The sequence below is a fragment of the Aotus nancymaae genome, unplaced genomic scaffold, assembly GCF_030222135.1.
Source record: "Aotus nancymaae isolate 86718 unplaced genomic scaffold, 86718_ANA_hifiasm-v0.15.2.pri h1tg000025l, whole genome shotgun sequence".
In the NCBI taxonomy this organism is placed as follows: domain Eukaryota; kingdom Metazoa; phylum Chordata; class Mammalia; order Primates; family Aotidae; genus Aotus; species Aotus nancymaae.
This window is the reverse complement of record NW_026988438.1, coordinates 33,115,334-33,133,901: the sequence shown is the minus strand read 5'-3', so window position 1 is coordinate 33,133,901 and position 18,568 is coordinate 33,115,334. Positions and strand designations below refer to the sequence as shown.

At 54.0% G+C, this 18,568-nt stretch overlaps 2 protein-coding genes and 1 long non-coding RNA gene across 3 annotated transcripts; 1 reads left to right on the top strand and 2 right to left on the bottom strand.

Annotated features, from left to right (window-relative positions):
* Positions 1–945: 945 nt before the first annotated feature.
* HOXA9 (homeobox A9) lies at positions 946–5,770 on the bottom strand. Its single transcript, XM_012447842.2, has 2 exons — positions 3,407–5,770; positions 946–2,355 (listed from the first exon to the last, which is right to left on the bottom strand). Exons 1-2 carry the CDS (start codon positions 3,990–3,992, stop codon positions 2,117–2,119), a joined length of 825 nt encoding a protein of 274 aa, XP_012303265.2. The 5' UTR covers positions 3,993–5,770; the 3' UTR covers positions 946–2,116.
* A 1,600-nt stretch (positions 5,771–7,370) lies between these two features.
* On the top strand, positions 7,371–10,500 carry LOC105713999 (uncharacterized). Its single transcript, XR_001106710.2, has 2 exons — positions 7,371–8,355; positions 9,877–10,500. It is a non-coding gene; the product is annotated as an uncharacterized LOC105713999 (long non-coding RNA).
* On the bottom strand, positions 9,181–12,872 carry HOXA10 (homeobox A10). The gene is made up of 2 exons (XM_012447840.2): positions 11,901–12,872; positions 9,181–10,740 (listed from the first exon to the last, which is right to left on the bottom strand). The coding sequence occupies exons 1-2, from the start codon at positions 12,856–12,858 to the stop codon at positions 10,466–10,468; spliced, it is 1,233 nt and encodes a 410-aa protein (XP_012303263.1). The 5' UTR covers positions 12,859–12,872; the 3' UTR covers positions 9,181–10,465.
* Positions 12,873–18,568: the final 5,696 nt, after the last annotated feature.

Here is an 18,568-nt window from a genome sequence, read left to right as displayed (position 1 = left end):
TAATGTCTGCAACAACAGAGGGCGTCCCAACCTGGCGGAGGGGTGGGGGTAGGGGTTAGGGGCTGCCGCATCCACCCGCGCCCTGGTTCCCCTTTTAAGCTTAGAACACAGCCAACTTTGCAGAAGTCGTGGAGTGGGGGAGGGGGAAGGAAGAGCGAAGCAAAGCGTGGTAGGGGAAGCGAGGCCGAACCCTCCGGCCACATCTGGAAAGCGCCCAGGCCTCCGAAGTTGTGGCCGGTCCCCCCGCAGCCCTTTACACCCCATAAACAGTAACAGCCCTCATTTTCTTTTATGGCGCTTCGGGGCTCGTCAGTTGCCTCAGCCAGCCCTGCCTCTGTTAGGACTTGTGCTCGGGAGGGGCTTGCAGTGCAGGACCCAGATTCTCCTGGGCCAGGCTGGCAGGACGCTGCGGGTGGTGCGCGGTGCGAGGATGCTGGGCTGCGTTCCCTTGCAAGCCCCCAAAATGTTTGCCTACATGGCCGCGTTTGTCGGGTGGGGCTGCTATTTCCCTCTGCGGAGCCGGCTTAGAAGGCGGCCCCCAGCTCTTTATCCTGCCACCCTCTCACCCTTTTCCCCACCAAGCTAAGGAAGGCCCAAGTTTGGGAATTCTCCTGGGAGCACCAAGGTGGAATAGTGGTCTTTCCACCGCTGCTGGCCAGCCCAGCGCAACCCAGCTTCTCGGGGACTACTCCGCCGTCCGGCACATAGACACAAGGCCGGGAGCCTGGCTCCGCCGCCGGGTTTCCCAGCCTTTCTCGCCGCCAGGCAGCTGGCCTGGTTGGGAGAGCTTAGCTCCGCGGACTGGTTGTGGCAGGTCCCGCTCCGGAAAGCAAAACAGAGGCAACATTGGGGCTTTCTCCCCACCCCAGCCCGCCCCTACCCCAAGATTATACACAGCCTCCCCTGACCCAGAGAAGAAGGTTCAAAGAGCAGACTGGCAGAAAATAGAAAAGAATCAATAAATTTTATTTGGCAAAAAGTTAAATATCATCTCAACACAACAATTTGGTCAGTAGGCCTTGAGGTAACTATTGCAAAATATACAGTGTAGGTTCAGTCCGATGGAAACCCCAGATTCATCAAGGATACAAATCTACAGTAGCCCAATGGCGGTTTCATAGTGTATAATTTATTATCAATAAAATTAACTTCGTTACAATCAGCATTCATTTTCTCTGATTAAAATTAAGCAAAAACCCTAGGTAGTAACCTTCTGCACATATGTATAGCTCCGAATTTTGTCACTGTTCATCTGGTGCAAAAACAATATTCAAGCTTGTCTGATTATGCATATTTCCTTTAATCGTATAGATTATATATACAATGGACAAGACAGGACTATAGATCATAGAGAGACTAAAATGCCCACATTTCTAATGTGGAGAAAACGATGAATCTATGTATCCCCGAGAACACTTAAAAAAATTTTTTTTATTTCACTGGGAAATCCTTACAGCTAGTTTACAATCATAGGTTAACAGCCTAGTTATACAGAAGACATATTCTACTACAGAGCTATACTCTATGCAACTGTTTTTCCCTCTCATAAACAACCTGAGTTCAAATTGAATTCTAGCTTCTACAATCACAATGGGTGCATCACCCAGTACACAGAAGTTTGAGTCACAAAACATAATTACCACAATAAAACACAGTGTTCAAGTATCTTGGCAGAGCAATCTGCCGCACAAACAGCAAATTAAATTAACTACACAGACTAAAAACTATACAGCCCACCATCAACAGTTGTGCATTATAAAAAGGTAGTTTCTTTCCTTTTGTTTTAAGTCAGGAACAGGTAGATTTTTAAAAAATATGTACAACCTAGCACACATAGCTATCAGCACGAATGCCCACCCCCCCACACCTTTTTTTTTTTTTGTCTTACAGAAAATGGAAAGTTTACAATACCTCCTCCATCAAAGCGGCAGGCCTAGGAGCCGGCCTGAGCAGGGTTTGCCTGGGGGGGAGATGTGGCCTGAGGTTTAGAGCCGCTTTGTGTGGGGACGGTGGAGGCTAGGGTGGGGGTGAGAGAAGGGAGAAGGCGGAAGGGGGACGGGCAGTTCTTTCTCTTTCTCGCTAGCTCATTCTTTTTTCTAAATAAACCCAAACGACATCACTCGTCTTTTGCTCGGTCCTTGTTGATTTTCTTCATTTTCATCCTGCGGTTCTGGAACCAGATCTTGACCTGCCTCTCGGTGAGGTTGAGCAGCCGGGCCACCTCGTACCTGCGGTCCCTGGTGAGGTACATGTTGAACAGAAACTCTTTCTCCAGTTCCAGGGTCTGGTGTTTTGTATAGGGGCAGCGCTTTTTCCGAGTGGAGCGCGCATGAAGCCAGTTGGCCGCTGGGTTATCTGCGGGGAAGAGAGACACTGGGTTTAGGAGGAGGAGAGGCACACCCTGCTGGGGGCAAAGGAGCCTCCTGGGTAGGGTCTCTGGCCAAAGTGCAGAATTCCGCTGAATTGGTTAGGAAAGGCACTCAGGCCTCGGACACAATGGAACCCTGACAGACAGACGCACAGACGGTCACTTACAATTGCACGCAGTAAAACTTCGGCTCCCCCTCCCTTCCAAGACCCTCCTTTTTCTTACTTCGTCCTCCAGTTCCCTCTCTCCTTCCTCCCACTCTCCCAACTCTGTATAGAATAAAATTTGGAAACAGATTTCCTTCTTGCCACGCAGAGGGAAAGCATGCTGCCTTGCGCCTTGCGAGAATGGAATTCCTGTCTCCTGCTCACTGGCTTGTCTTCCCTTCCCCACCTTTCCCTCTACGCGCCTCTCTCCTTATTTGACCTTCCTGGAAGGCCTTCGGAGCTGGGCAAGCCGGCAGGGCTCCCCAAGGCCGTTGATCACGTCTCTGGCTTATTTGAATAATCTGGCATGGGGACCCTTGTGGCCCCGGTCGCCCGCAGCCTCATCTTGGCAGGATTTACGCCGCCACTGGCCGAAGGCAAGAAGTGGAGGGAATCCGCCGTCTTCCCCAGCGTCCCGGCTCCGGCTGCCCTGCTGCCGCCGCTCGCAAATAATCTAGTCGCACAAAAGGCTCTCTCGGCTGCACTGCTTTCGAAGAATGGCCCAAAGTATCTCGGTCCTGGGCCCCACGCAGCCAAGGAGAGGGGCGGCCAGTCTTGGCTCGGCCCGAAGTGCCGTGCCCACCCCGCCCTCTGTAGCTGCAGCAGCCGCCTCCTCTCCCTCAGCCCTGTGAGCGGCTTCCTCACTGCTCTCCGGACTTGGGGCCTTATCCGAGGCGTCTCAAACACCAACTTCTGGCTCCCAGCCCCAACCCAGGAGGTTCTCAGCGATGACGAAGGCAGGCTCGAGAGAAAGCTGGCGGGCCAGCAGATCCGGGAGGCCGGCATGGAGGCGGCGGCGGCGGCGGCGGATTTGAGGGGACGAGACACTTACTGGGATCGATGGGGGGCTTGTCTCCGCTGCTCTCATTCTCAGCATTGTTTTCGGAGAAGGCGCCTTCGCTGGGCTGTTTTTCTCTATCAACTGGAGGAGAACCACAAGCATAGTCAGTCAGGGACAAAGTGTGAGTGTCAAGCGTGGGACAGTCACCCCTTCTGGCCGACAGCGGTTCAGGTTTAATGCCATAAGGCCGGCTGGAGGGCAAGCCCGCGAAGGAGAGCGCACCGGGCGTGGGCTCCAGCCAGGAGCGCATGTACCTGCCGTCCGGCGCCGCCGCCGCCACGGGCGCCTGGGGGTGCACGTAGGGGTGGTGGTGGTGGTGGTGGTGGTGGTATACCGCAGCGGGTACAGTGTTGGTGCCCGCCGCGTGCACCGGGTTCCACGAGGCGCCGAACACCGCCGCCTTGGACTGGAAGCTGCACGGGCTGAAGTCAGGGTGCTCGGCCAGCGTCGCCGCCTGCCGGGGGGGCTGGCCCAGAGTCCCCGGCGCATAGCGGCCAGCGCTCAGCTCGTCAGCAGCGTCGGCGCCCAGCAGGAACGAGTCCACGTAGTAGTTGCCCAGGGCCCCAGTGGTGGTCATTGCCGTGCCCAGCGCCTGGCCGGCCCGGCCCGACCCACGGAAATTATGAAACTGCAGATTTCATGTAACAACTTGGTGGCACCAGGGGGGGAAGTACAGTCACCTAATAAGTTGGCGGCGCCCGCGCCCCCATTGGCCACGGGCGTCACGTGCCCGCCCGGCAGAACAATAACGCGTAAATCACTCCGCACGCTATTAATGGCCCGGTGTTTTGCAGTCATAATTTTTATAGCAAAAGCCATATGTTTTTATGCAAAGGGATCGTGCCGCTCTACGATCGGGTTTGTTTTAATTGTGGCCAACGAAGATTAAAAGATCAAATGTGGCCTTGCCTCTGTATTCTCCCCTGCCAACCCCCCACCCCATGCACACACTTCTTAAGCGGACTATTTTATATCACAATTAATCACGCCATCAGGAAGGCGCTGGTCCCGCGTGCGAGTGCGGCCAGCGGAGCCCCTCACATAAAATTAGACAATAATTGAAGCCATAAAAAAGCAGCCAAATCGCATTCTCGCTCTACTGTATTTAAATCTATATTTATGATATTTCATAAGGAGTTATTGTTTCAAAGCCACACAGGCTGGCGGGAAGTCGGGAATGACCAACAGATTCGTTTGCCTCGCCGTGGCTCCCAGCTGTAAAAATTTACGAGGACTTGGAAAGGTTAAATTAGACTGTTGTGTTTGGTTGGCGAGGTCCCTGTAAATAATCCCTGCGGTCCCCGGGAGAGAGGAGTTTACCCCCGACCGCAAAAAGTCAAATTCAACTCAGTATCTGTCCCAAATGGAGCCACCGCCTGCCCTGCCAGGGCACTCCAGGCAGGGACCGGCATCCAGGGAGCACCGAGGGTGTAGGTCCCCACGGCTACCCGCCTGGAGCGACGCGCGCCCCGGCAGCCGTTAAATTCGCCTTTGCTCCTCCTGTGAGGACCCCACCGAGGAGCTGGCAGGAGGATAGCGGCCAGAGGCCCCAAGGGCGAAGGGTTTGAGAGCCTAGTTTGTTGTGGGGCGCGCTTGGCCCCCAGGTTCTCGACTCCACGCACACGCGCTCCCAGCTCGCCCTTCTTATTAGCTGGGAATCAGAATTTCCAGGCGCAGGCGGCTGGCCACCCAGCCCTGTTCTCCACTTCAGAGGCCCTAACCCTGTGGGCTGCAAGCCTGGTCCCGCTCCCTGAACCCCAGCTGGGGGACAAAAAAAAAAAAAGACGAAAAACAACAACAAAAAAACCTCAGCAAGTGACATCAATGGACGGCGAGTTCGGTTTCGGAAAAGGCAGCCCCGCCTAAGAGAGGTGGCTGGGAAGCCACACAGTTGTGACCTGTCGGGGGCCGTGTGAGCCTTTCAGGGCTCCTTCCTTCCTCCCTTTCCGGCCACTACTCCTGGCCTCGCCTTGTTTAGCTACCGGACCCGGAGACTCGGGGGAGAGGAACAAGTCCCAAAGAGGGGTAGCCACAGCTCAAGGCCAGGGCTGGAAATTACAGCGAGGAAGGGCACAAGGGCATCGACTCTAGTCCCATTCCTCGGCCTGGCCACGTTGGGGAAGTTTATTTCTCACCCATTAGGGATAAATTAAAAGGTAGTAGCCACACCGTTAATTGGAAGGACCCCCCCGCAACTCCTAACAGAAAGCAGTGACTCCTAGAAAAGGGGTAATCAAATTCACGTGTGGATCCTGTGCCTGCAACAGTGTGTTTCTCATTAGCCCACTTCCCTGGCGGTGAGGCTGGCAGCCTCGGGCTCTTCCATCTCTCTGTCTCCTCTCTCTCTCTCTCTCTCTCTTTCTCTCTCTCTCTCTTTTTTTTTTTGGCCTTCATCCTCACTGGCAGTTCCAGTAATCCCCCCCTCAAACACCCTGACACATTTTCCGCTGGGACTCCCAAATACCGAGCTTTCCACCGGGAGCGAAGCTGCGCAGATACCGACTGGGTCCGCCTTCCTGCACCCGCACCGGGAAGACGGAAGTGGACTACACAGTGAACTCCGACGAGGCCCGTCCCGTCCGTCTCATCTCCCTCCCCGTAATATTTTCCTTGCCCCGTAAATTCCTCTGCGTCATGCCCACCCCAACCACAGTTCACCTTGTTCTAAATATCCCCGCAGTCCGCCAGGCCTCTGAGAGTTTCATTTAAAAGATTAACCCTGGAGAAAACCCTTGCTTCTAATTTTAAGTGTCTGCAAATGGGCTGGCATGTCTGGGTGCCTTTTCCACTTTTCGTAGCAGAAAAGACATTATTATTAGTATTTTTAAAGTAAAAAAGCTATTCCTTTAAATAGCCTTAGCCCCAAAATAAGAGGATTACTAAATAATTAGCAGGCGTTGAGTGTTAACCAGATGTTACTGGTTCGTAGAAAGGGGAGAAAAAACACAAAACCAAATATTGCCTTTTTTCAGCCCAAAGGTTTGGAGCCAGACATTCAGACTTTTGTGTCTGCTTTTATTTTAGAAGTGAAAGAGATTGCATATACATAAATAATAAATGAGTATAATTTAAAACACCCCTTCTCTACTGAGATTTCTAAAACTGTGATCTCTGAAGTAAATCCAATACCCTGGTCCAGAAAATGGCAGTGAGGAGTTGAAGGGAACAGGGCACGCAGGCCTCTCAGACAGCAGGTCAGTGGCTGTGCAACGAAACAGTTCCTGGGCCTCCAGTCCAGGCAGGGAAGGGAAACAGCTCTGTGGGCAGGAATCTGTAAGTGTGTGTGTTAGAGATAGGGAGGGATGGTTTGTTTTCTGTTTTCCATAGTGAAAATGGTCAGACTGGCTCCCATCCATAGACTACAAGTTGGAACCAGGACTCAGTTTATATCAGTGGTTCTGGAATTTGGGATTTCTTCTGCCCATTTGAAACATACTGGCTCTTGGAAGGGTCCCCTTCTCCAGCACCCAGCTGCACAAATGTGCTGTATGGAACATATTGTGTACCTGATAGAAGCCACTAGCAAGCAAGCAGTCAAGCTTTGTCCTAACCAGTCTCTCAATGCGGTCAAAGCCCAGGCTGTGACCGCCGGGCCAGGAAAAGCTGGCTAAGAGCTTCCCAGCGAAGCTCCCCGAGTGGCCAGGCTCCAGTGAGGCTAGTTGGACCTCAGCTCCAGTCCCCAGTGAGGCTAGTGAAGGCTTCCCTGCCCTCCATGTGGGTGCACAAAGATGCAGCGAATGCCCCCTAATCAGATCTCCTAGTCAGCCGTTAGCTACAGGCTGAGAAGAAACGCAAGGCCGCCGCCATCCGGTCGTGATCATAACCGAGGCCTTGTCTGCGCAGCAGCACACCAGGCCCAAACCCACGGCCCTCAGCAGCCACCTCACGCGGGCCATTCCTCGGCAGACTTCCCAACCTCTACTTGAGCTGTAGAGAAAAGTGAGAGTCTCTAGGCTCTCCTGAAACCAGCCCTGGGCTCCTCCCCAAGGATGCTTTGGGAAGGAGATAAGGAGGTGAAATAGAATCTGACAGAGATAGAAGATGAAAAAAAAAAAAAAAACATATGGAAGAAAAGAAAGCAGGAAGGAGCAAAGGAAAGAAAAAAGGGGGTAAAAGAGGAAGGCTGGAGGGTGAAAAGAAAGAAGAAAAGACGGGCGATTCCTAGCAGAGGCCAGGCTTACAGAGAGAAGGGTAAGTGACAAGGCCAGAATCCCAGCCTCTGCCTGCCCTATCCTTCCTAGTCTCCACTGGCAGAAGGTTCTTTCCTAAGCTCACACCCGGGACTGGGGTGTGTGTATGTGTGTTCCAGCCTTGCAAGAGAATGGCAGGAGGTCCCTGGGCAGGCGCACGCCTTGAGTGGGGGAGGCTCAGGAGGGAAGCGCGCCCCTGACCTTGAATGGCCCAAGGCCCAGAATTCCTACCACGCCCCTGGCGTCCGCGAAGCAGCAGCTAACCTGACCTTACCTGCAGTGAGCCAGGTGGAGGTGTGTAGTGGAAGGGGAAAGCCGGCCTTCTGGCACAGCACGGAGAAAGACACGAGGCTCCTGCTCAGGGAAAGCCGAGGTTGCCACCGCAGGCCTGGCACGACCAGGGCCGTGATGCCCCGCCCGGCCCGACCCCCCGCGCGCACAGGTACCTGGAGACGATTTCAACTGAAGTAATGAAGGCAGTGTCGTGCTGTCGAGAGAAAGGTGGATCCCAACAACAGGAAACTACCTAAATCACCGACCAGTTCTGGTGCTGCCCGCGAGCAGAGCTGCCTCGCCCGCCGCCGCCGCCGCCGCCGCTGCCGCTGCCGCTGCCACCACCGCCGCCAAGGAGAGAACCCTGCGATCGCTCCCGGCCCAGCCCAGCCCCTAGACAACCCGTGCCCGCCGCCGTGACGGAGTGCCCCAGGCGGCCGCAAATGCGTCATGGGGGAAGCCTCAGGCCCCAGTAAGGTATGCCTGGGAAGGAGGAGGAGGGAAAGAAAGGGAGGAAAGGCAGGAGGAGAGGAATAAAGGCGGGGAGCAGGCGAGACCAGAGCTGCTCTGAAGAGCAGTGTGCGCGCTGCTTTCCCAAATCTTGCCGCCCCAAGAGGCGGCAGCCATGGAAGACCCGAAAGCGCCAGGAACGGTACGGAGCCCGGCTCCCTGTCTGGCCGCGGCCTCCCACCGCTCGCTCTCCCCCTCCTCCCTCCTAGTTGCCCGCCCGCCGGGGCGCGCGCTCCCGCGCCCCCTCCCCCTAACGTCCCCCCCCAACTCTGGCTAGCAGGAAACGCGTGGCCCTACCAAGGGCCGCCAGGTGGGGGAGGCCGTGCTGGGGGAGGGGGCGGCCCCCATGCAGCCCAGCCGGGTCCACCTCACGGCTGCCCCCAGCGCTAGGGATGCACTGTGGGCCAGGCCTTCTCCACGATTCAGATTGAGGGTCATCTGAGACCCAGACACCCGCAAAATAACCGGCCTCTGCCAGCCTCCCTGGGGCTCCCGAAAGAAATCCTGTTTGGCTTCCTCTGTCTATGCAGCTCCCCTCTCAACTGAAATCACTGGTCCAAGACAGCCACAATCCAGATATACTAGCAAGTCATAAAACTGAACAAAAGCCGACAAACCTTACGGCACCAGGGCTATAGGGCCCAGACAAATTACGACCGTCTAGGTAATATTTAAATAGATGCCTCAAGTAATTGCAGGGGGCTCGGGTTAGTCCTCCTGTTGTAAAAGTGGTGAACGGGATAAAGTGGAAGGTGAAGATAAGAAGTCAAAAAAGAGGTAAAATTAAAAAGCTTCATTCCACAGCTTTTATTCTATAAGAACATAAACATCGTCTTTTTTCCACGCACAGCAGCAATACAATATTAATTTATTCTGATTTAAGATTAGAAGTAAATAGAGCTAGAACTAACATTTATAATAACGATAGAATGCATTTGCTTAAAACAAGATTGGCAATTCTTCATAATAATAGACATTTATACAGATTTGTATTTATAGTTTTTTCTTTTTCTGCATCTACAGGTTTGACCCTTTTATGCATGTAACTTCACAGTATAAAGGAAATCTAAACAATGTCTCCCTTCTCTAGTTTATTCCGCTTACCCCAGTCCTCCTAGGCTTCTGTGAGTTTCAGAAAGCAAAAATTAAAAAAAAACTTTTTGTTCAAGGTGATTTAAAAAAGCAACTTCACAAGATAGGGAGAATTGTGGTGTGCTTGTCGCATGTTACCAGTGGTAACGATTTTAATGACAAAAAAATCCACTAATTCCACATGTATAAACAAAACTATATTATTTATCTACAGCCAGAAGGATATGGAAATTTAGAGGTGAATGAAACATTTTAGTCAGGCAATGTAAGACCTTACAGAAACTGGAAGAGAAGTCCCCTTCTCTTGGTAATTTTTTTTCTTTTTAAAGCTGGGATATCTTACAGAGGAAGGAAAAAAATAATCTTTCTGACTTTCTTTCTCACTTTTTAAATCAGCCAACGTCAAGCCCATTTGCCAACCTGCATGTCCATGCCTGTAAGCCCTTCTCTTGGCCAAGGAAGAAAGGAAGAAAGAAAAAAGAAACGCAGGGGCCTGTATCCCCTGATTAAGCACAGCGTAGCACTCCAGGCAGACGTGCCCGGTGGCGGCTCCTTGCACCATTGACCTCAGGCCAGACACCTCAGCGCCAACAATGGGACCTCGGCCTTCCGGCTAGGTTTGCCCCAGGCTGGGCAGGAAACCAGCTCGGCCGAGGACAGGGGCCATTTCCAGCAGTGGGACCCCAAGACAGCAAACCAGCCCAGTCACGACTTGACACTTAGGACAATATCTATCTCTATAGAATTTTAGCACGATATGGCTTTTTCCCCCAGAAAACAACAAATAAACCAGCACCAAGCAAACACAAAGAAACAAAAAGTCAGAACAAACCAGCCCTGCACAGATGTAACGGCCCAGGAGATGGCGAGAGTGGGAGGGAGGAACAGGGCTCCAACACAGGTGCGGGTTCCTGGGCAGAGGCTGAAGACAGAGGGAGAGGACCAGCGCTCGGGAAGTGGAAAAACCGCGTCGTCTGGAGCGTCATCAGGAAAAATTAAAGTTAGCTGTGAGCTCCCGGATCCGGTTTTCTCGATTCATTTTCTTCAGTTTCATCCTGCGGTTCTGAAACCAGATTTTCACTTGTCTGTCCGTGAGATGGACGCTGCGGCTAATCTCTAGGCGCCGCTCTCGAGTAAGGTACATGTTGAACAGAAACTCCTTCTCCAGCTCCAGTGTCTGGTGCTTCGTGTAGGGGCAGCGCTTCTTCCGACCACTCTTTGCTGTGAGCCAGTTGGCTGCGTTTTCACCTTTGGAATTGCCTGGCGTGTAAGAGAGTAAAGAGGGGAAGATTAGGTCGAGGCCACACGGCCTGCCTGCAGGGGTGAATTGCCTCCATTTCTCCCATAAGAGAGATGTCCCAAGTCTCAGAGAAGAGAGTCGTGCCCCCCCGTTTTGGCTTGCTGAGAGCAAGCAGTTCCTCCAAAAATCGAGTGGGCCTTCAGTCTACACCACGCTTCCAATTTACATTTTCCCCACTTTCCCAAACACCTGTTTTAGCACTAAGCCGTAGGTGCTTGCAGAAGGAAAGGCCTGGGAGGGCAGGCTGTACATCTTGAACTTAACGCTTTTCTTTGCTTCTTGCCATATGGCAGACAAACATTTCCTGTAGCCCCCAGGCTAGGAGCACGAGGTGCTTACTTGGAAGGTGGACCGGGCAGCTTGGCTGTCTCACCCGAGGGCTCTGATTGCCCAAGACTTGATAAGGGGAGAGAGAAGAGCATCCTCGGTCCAATGCGGAAGGCACGAAAAAGGATTGGGGGTCAAGGGCCCTCCCTCAAGTCTCTCCAGGAGCCAGGGGTAGGTAGCTGGGCGATTCCGAGTTCCAGGGGAAGCGAAATGGCCCTTCTCTGGCTCTCAGCTCAGGGTCCCCAGCTTCCAGGCCGGATTTGCCTTTTCTTCTCCCCGCAACGAAGATTCCCGCCCCTCAGCAACTTTGAAAAAAGCATGGGGGATCGTAAACTCGAACTTCGCCGGTTAATGGGCTTATTTATTGGCGCTGGCGGCTGCTTATTTTGGATGCCTTACAAACATCCGTGCTATCTGCGGGCGAGCTACTTTCCCTCCCTCCCCTCACCCCCCCGCGTGGGCCGCGCCGCGCAGGCTGGGCAGGGACCAGGGCTTGGGGTGCTCCCGGCCACAGGGAAGAACGCACAGGAGGGGGCCTGCTCTCTGGTGTCCTCGCCCCAAGTCAAGGGGAGCTGCGGCCAGCGCCGAGGACCTCTTGCTGTGGGGCGCTAAGCCGGACATGAATTTTACTGCGTCCCCACGCCCAAATATTAAAAAGCAAGTTCACAAGGTCAGCCTGCTGCAGCTTGGGCCAAGGCCGGCAGGCTGCCGCGCGGGCTCCTAGTTCTCTGATACTTTTCCCTGCGTCTGCCTGTGTGCCCGCCTGACTGCAGCCCTCTGCAGCCCTGCTTACCCAGGGAGTCCTTCTCCGGCGAGGCTTTACTGCTCTCGGAAGGGGCCGGGGAGAGCTCCTCCGCGGCCGAGGACGACGCGTGCGCCTCCTCGTCGCCCTGCGAGCCCCCGCCGCCGCAAGCCAGAGAAGTAGGCGGCGGCGAATCGAGGGCTCGCTCCTTCCGGGCCGCATCGGCCGAGCCAGAGGCTAGCGCGGGCGGCGGATCGAAGCCGCGCCCGGGGGGCTGCGCGGGGAACGGGCCCGCCCCGAGCTGCTGCGCGCCGCCGCCGCCGCTGCCATAACCCTTGGCCGTGCCGTAGGCCTGTGAGAGGCGGAAGTAGCCAGGCACTGGCACCCCGCTGGAGGCACCCAAGGCGCAACCGTCGGGCGGCAGGCCCCGCGGGAAGGGACCTAGTTCGGCAGCGGCGGCCGAGCCTTTGGGGCATTTGTCCGCGGAGTCGTAGAGGCAGTAGGAGCTCTCTTCTTTGATGTTCTGCGTGAAAGAGCATGAGGTGGCCTGCGGCGGGGGCTGGGGTGGTTGCGGCGGGGGCGGCGGCTGCTGCTGGGGCGGCGGCGGCGGCCCTTCGGGTGGCTCCATCCGGCAAGACCGGGGCGCGTCTAGCCACAGGTCTATGGGTGCGGGCCCATAGCCGTGCGCCCCGGAACCCAGACCCCCGCCACCACCACCACCGCCGCCCGGCGACGCCGCCTCATTGCGCTTGCCGCCCAGCGCGGGGAAGAGCCCGCAGCTCTGCAGCCCGTAGGGCAGGTCGGCGGCAGGCGGCAGGTAGACCCCTCCGTGGGCGTAGTAACCGCCACCGCCGCCGCCCCCCGCGCCACCGCCACCGCTGCCTGCTTCGCCTCTGCCCGAGCTGATGAGCGAGTCGACCAAAAAAGAGTTCGCGGCGGGGCTCTCCGAGCATGACATTGTTGTGGGATAATTTGGCGAAGGGAGCAGATAGCCCTTTCTGGCTGACATTTCTTGTGCAAAACATGCTGAATACGATTAGCAATCCCCCCGCACCGCGGCGGGCGCCCGCAGCCAATCCCAAGCCAGAGTTTCCGCGCGACCACTCCCAGTTTGGTTTCGTAGGCGCGGGGCCGCTCTCCGAGGGCGCCCTCGGAGCCCGCGATTGATATAAATATGTAATCTGTATTGATGGGCCAGGAGACGCACGCCCGACACCTCAGCCCGAAGGCCGGGAGCTGTGGGGGCTGCCCCAACGTGGCTGGTGGGGGACCTGGCCACTGGGCTCGCTCCGCCCCTACCCGGACGTAAGCCCCGTACCCGCGTCCGTTTGAAGCGCCCTTGGGCCCCGCGCAGTTAACAAGTGGGGTGTTTATGGTGCACGTCCAGTCCACCTTGGGTGCTCACCATCCCTGTCACAGAAGCTGCCACTAGTCCCCGGTGTGCTCTGACCACTGAAGGGGCCATGTCCCGGACTCACACGCTTCCCATTCAGTTCTGGACCTGGAGCTGGCCCCTTGTCTGAATTCTGGCTCCCCAAAAGTGGTAAACCTGGCGCTACGGCTGTCAGGCTCCTCAGAGTGTCGGGAGCCCAGAGTGACTTGCCTCTAATTCCAGCATCCTACAGATTTTCCCCAAAATGCAATGGCTGTTCCCTAGCCCCTAACCCCCAACACTTCTCTCCCCCAGTCCGTTGATCCAGTTAGGATCTTCTCCGGTGCTATGCTCACCTGGCACCCCTTCTCTACAACTCCTGTCAGAGGACTTTGGGTGGGCTGGCTGGAGTAGGGGTGGGAAGCAGAAGACTCCCCTACTCCCACTCTCAAGGCCAGAGCTAGGTCCAAGCATCCCCTCATCACCCAGAGAAGACTCTAAGCCAACAGTCATTTCGGGGAAGTAAAATGGTGGCCCTGGGGTCCTTGGCTGGCCCAAGGGGGAGACTTGGAAGGGTGTGCACGGTGTCACCTCTGCTGCCTTATGCTCCTGCTCTCCTGTTAGCTTTGGCACTCACATGCTCCTGGAGGCTACAACAAGAAGCAATGTCACTACACTCCTGCCTCTCTGTCCCTCCCCTCTTCCCCTCCCTCCCATACCCTCAGCTGGGGCAGTCTTAACTCCTGCAGTGTGTGCATTTTAACGAGGCCCCGGTGAGGAAATCCGTTCCCTGCTAGGCCGGGCTGGGCTTCTGGCCCTGTTATAAGAGCATGTGGAGGCCAGGCCCTTTGCTCAGCAGACTCAGGGGCGATGTTTTAGCCAACTGGAAATGGCCGGCCTGGGGTGCTAGCCCCCAAGTGTGACTCTCATACTAGTCTCAGGAAATGCAACGTTTTCCGGCCAGATCCAATGGAGCCCGGGAGGTCTCTGCCTTGTCCCTGGCCTGTGGGCTACAGGTCTCCAGGATACCCCAGGCCTGTCTGCCCCTCCAGCTCATGTTGGAGCTGGCATTGCCGAACGCTGGCATCCCGGGAAATAGACCGCTCAGGCCGCTGCCTGAGGCTGGGAAAGACTCCTGCATCCCGGTCATATGTGCGGCACTTTGCCTCCTTCCTCCCAGTGTGAACCCAGCCCTGGATTCTGGAGGAAGAGGAGCCTGAAAGGACCCTGAAAGCGCACGAGAGAGCTGGCTAGGTAGAGCTCCAGCTCTGGCTTCTGAGATTCCAGAAGCTGCGGTCGCTGCGGGCCGTGGCTGCTCAGAGCTCCCGGCCCGGAAGGCCGCTCCACCGCTAGCGTGGCGCTCCAGCCACTTCTACCTCGGCGCCCCACGGTGACCCGGCCCTGAGGACTGAACATCAGGGTGCCCAGGAGGAGGATGGAGAGAAAAATAGAGAGATAGAAGGAGAGACGGACAGAGGGAGAGAAAAGAGAAACAGGAGGGGAGAGAGCACAAGAGACCCAGTTCTTTCAGCCTGAAAGGGTTTTTTAAGCTGCAGCAGCGGCTTAGAGGAATCAAGACGGGGTCTGTGCTGTGAGATCATTAACTCTCCTTTGCTCTTCGCATGCTCCTGCGCCCAAAGCCAAGGCAAATTCTCTTCCTGCTATGCCCATGAGGCGGATGAACCTGAGTGCAGAAAAGCTTCAGAGCACCGCAGCCAATGACCCTATATTTAGCTTCCCGGATCTGCCTGGTCCTTACCCTGCTCACCAGAGGGGTGGAACTGGCTGGGACTGTTGCTCTTAGCAATGCCACCTGGAAATGCCACAGGCTGGGGACTCCCTAGGAAGGAAGCTTTGCTCTTCAGCACTACCCATGCCTCTAAGAAAAGCTGTGTCATTTGGGAAGTAGGTCCCAAGAGCATCGAGGTTTCCTCTCAAAAAATGAGCCGTATCAGGTCAGTGGGCCAGGACTTGGGCCTAGAACCATTCCTCTCCAGGCTAAATGCAGAAAGCAACTTCCCAGGAAGTTCTGGGAAAGTCCAGTATGTGTTTGAGATGGTGGAGACCACATAAAGTAAAAGGCAATGATCTAAATCTATCTTTCTTAACCTTTTAGGGAGTCAGGACCATTTTGGAAAATCTAAGGAACTTTTGACTCATTCATTGAAAATGCATATCTGTATACTTCCACAATTTGATCCATCATTTCGAAGGAATTCACACACCCCTCAAAGTCTTTTCCTTGGGTCTTCCAAAGTCCCCTAGTCTCCTGGGACTGGGGGGGGGGCCTGACAATTTGGCTGGTAAGACAAGCTGGGTGCTCTGCGGCAGGCAGCTCAGGTCAGGGCCCTGAAGGGCAGCCAAATGGGCTTCTAAACTGGATAGGATCCAGGGACGTGCACGTGCCAACAAGGTTACAAGAGTCAGCTTGTACTGCATCTACTACAAAAGGCTGCCGTGGTGGAGGAGTAGAGAGGCTGGAAGGCCTGCTACCGGCCTCGCAGGCCGTGGCATTGGCACTTGGGTCTTCAGTGACCTTTTTGTGGAGAGCCAGATGTGTTTCTTTAGCGTGACTTTTTCCCCCTTGTAATAAAGCAAACGGGATGTGGGCTTGAGCTCTTTTTTGCTTAAAAAAAAAAAAAAAAGTGTGTATAAGCTCGTGTATGGGAGCCCCTCTCTGGCTCGGGACTGCCTTCCAACTCCCACCAGGGCTTGTTGAGCGGGAAACGCAGGGAGATACTGCCGGTGTGCCGGTCGGCTTCTGCTGGTTTAAACGAAAGGATATTAACGCAGCAGAAGCTCAAGTTAAATGTCTCCTTGGCCCTCTCAGTTGGTCTCCTAGCCCCTAGCAGCCCCGACTGGCCCCCAAGGCTCCCGTGCTCCCTAGACTTTAACACTGAGGTGTTAGTTTCTCAATAAAATATTCCATTTATCGATCGCCTTGGCTTCCCCCGAGATTCCTCGCCCCAAGAGATTAAGAAAGCAATTCAATTGTAGTGTGGTTCGGCTTCCAAGCACTTTTCTTCCCTCGTGCTCATTTGCCTTCTTTATTTTTTGCCATTCTTCCCAGCTACTCAATTTCTCCCTCTCCCTCAGGGTATCTTTGACCTATACCTTCGGTGCCTGCTTGCCTCAACCAGGCCTTATGCAGCGGTTACGAAGCCGCCTCCAGAGCCCATGTTTTATTTAGGAGTAAATATTGCCCATTTCTACCTGGATAATAACCCACCAGCCCTTTGGAGCCAAAGTAAACATCAGGCCCATGGATTAAGGCCTTTGGCAAGGATTAGGCTACAGTTCACTAGGTACTCCTGAGCAGGCCCTTATAAGAAATAAACTACTATGAAAAACAAATTCCTAAAGAAAAAATACTAGGTCCTGAGATTAAAACTGCCAGTAAACAATTTGTATCTGGAGGACACTCTCAGTGCTTTCAAGGCTCTGAATTATCCAGCGGTGGAGATGGGCTGCGGTCCCACAGAGGAAAAAGTAAACGCTACTTTTACATATCCGGCTTTAGCAAAGAAAAAAAAAAAAAATCAGAGCTTTTCAGATGCACACATTTATGCATAGTTAGAAATTTTTTCCACAAGCAATGACGTTCTTTTAAAGTTTTTCTAAATCCAACCATTGAGATGGCCCTTCCCCTGTTAAGGAAGTGTTGGGGCCTTTTCACACACCCCTTGAATTTCAATATTCTTAGTTTTGTTCATAATAAACCGCCTCTGGCCTTAGAACTTGAGGCGGCTCTGTGATTGCAGGGAGGGCTCCCGCTGCAGAGAGCAGCTCACTGGGTGAGCGCTCATTCCTTGCCTGGTTGCTTTGCTCTGGTATAGTTTGGGACCTAGCCCTCAGCAAAGACTAGTAACTATGATAGGCAAAATTTACTCAACAAACAGGCAATACTTGCTTCTCTGGGATTCCCACCACTCACCATGCACTGTATATTTGGGAAAAGAAACGATGTTCAGAAAGTAATGGAAAAATAGTGGAAAAAATTAAACATAAGAGAAAGAGGGAATTTGAATGAGGCCCCCAAAATGTAAGTTAATTTTTATTATTTAAAATGTGCTTGACGACAACCCCGATAGAGTGATTGCTCCATCAAAATTTATCCTCGGTTGCAGCTTTTAAAAAACGTATTAGTATTTACCAATACATTTTTGCGTATTTGCAAAATATCTTTTACAAAAGATCTAATTTTCACATTTAAGAAATTGCCGCAAAATCCCAGCCGAGTTTATAACACGTACTCCAAGTATGCAATACAGAGACTTGTCTGGCACTCTCAAAAATCACATGCGACTTCTCCAAATTGGCATTTTTTCGAACAAAGGTCTTCTCTAGGCTGTGGGCACCTAGTAGGAAACCAGTGACCTCCAGGACGTCTGCCCCTGGGAATAATCCCGCCTTAGCAGCCGCAGGCTTCTACCACACCATTGTTTAGAATGGAAACTTTCTGTTTTCCTCAGACCCGTCATCTCTCTCTTTTTTTTTTTTTTTTTTTTTTTTGCCCTCCCACAACCCCCTATCCCAGCACAGCTGGAACCCTTTAGCCTAGACGCCTCTCATCCCTAGCTCATTCTATTCTGAATATTTCTACAAAATCGAAAGATTCGCCTTGAATGAAATGCTGGCGCAAGGAGCTAAAACCCCCAACTTTCTGCTTAGGCCTCCCCCTGCTTTCCGACCTTCGGGAGCAATGGGGTGGGGGCTGCCTACCGTGTCACTCCACAAACCCAGCCACGTTCCCGAGAGCACTGCTTAGACATCGGCCACCTCCCCACTCCCTCCTCACCAGACCGAAATCGCTAAACTTGTGGCCTCTTACCTTGACACATTTCCGATATCACTGCCAAGGGGCAGTTGGCTTCTCCGCGCGGCGACGCTCACAAGGCCTAGCGAATGTGCGTTGCTTTAAATTACAATACCAACGGCTTCTTGAGGGTGAGCCCCCTTTTTCTGATACGAAGGGGAGCGGGACAAGTGAAATAATGTACCGTGCTGCTCTTAGTATCAGAAGCGAACAAAGGCCAAGAATCACGCTGGGGTTCCCGGCTCCCCGGCGGCTTTGACATTGATCGGAAGTGCGCCATCTGGTGGCGGCTGCGCGCCTAGGCCGGGCCGGAGCTCCAGCCCCGAGCCGAGAGAGGGAAACCGGCTCCGGGCAGAGAGAGAGGAAGAGAGGAGAGGATGTGCCCAGCCCGCTGCTATTGAGATCTCATTTTTACATCTAAGAAATCGCTGCAAAACTCCAGCCGGGTTTATAGCGGCGCATTCCAAATATGCAAATTGGCCGGCCCCGGACGGGTTTACGACCACATTGTCACAGCCATCCGAGGATGGG

Bases quoted from the DNA above. Each gene is read 5' to 3' on its own strand.
- HOXA10 (XM_012447840.2), bottom strand. From the start codon at position 12,858: ATGTCAGCCAGAAAGGGCTATCTGCTCCCTTCGCCAAATTATCCCACA. The intron at 10,741-11,900 runs GTAAGCAGGGCT...CTTACACGCCAG, and splicing joins GCCGGAGAAGGACTCCCTGG to GCAATTCCAAAGGTGAAAAC.
- HOXA9 (XM_012447842.2), bottom strand. From the start codon at position 3,992: ATGACCACCACTGGGGCCCTGGGCAACTACTACGTGGACTCGTTCCTG. The intron at 2,356-3,406 runs GTAAGTGTCTCG...TCTTCCCCGCAG, and splicing joins CAAGCCCCCCATCGATCCCA to ATAACCCAGCGGCCAACTGG.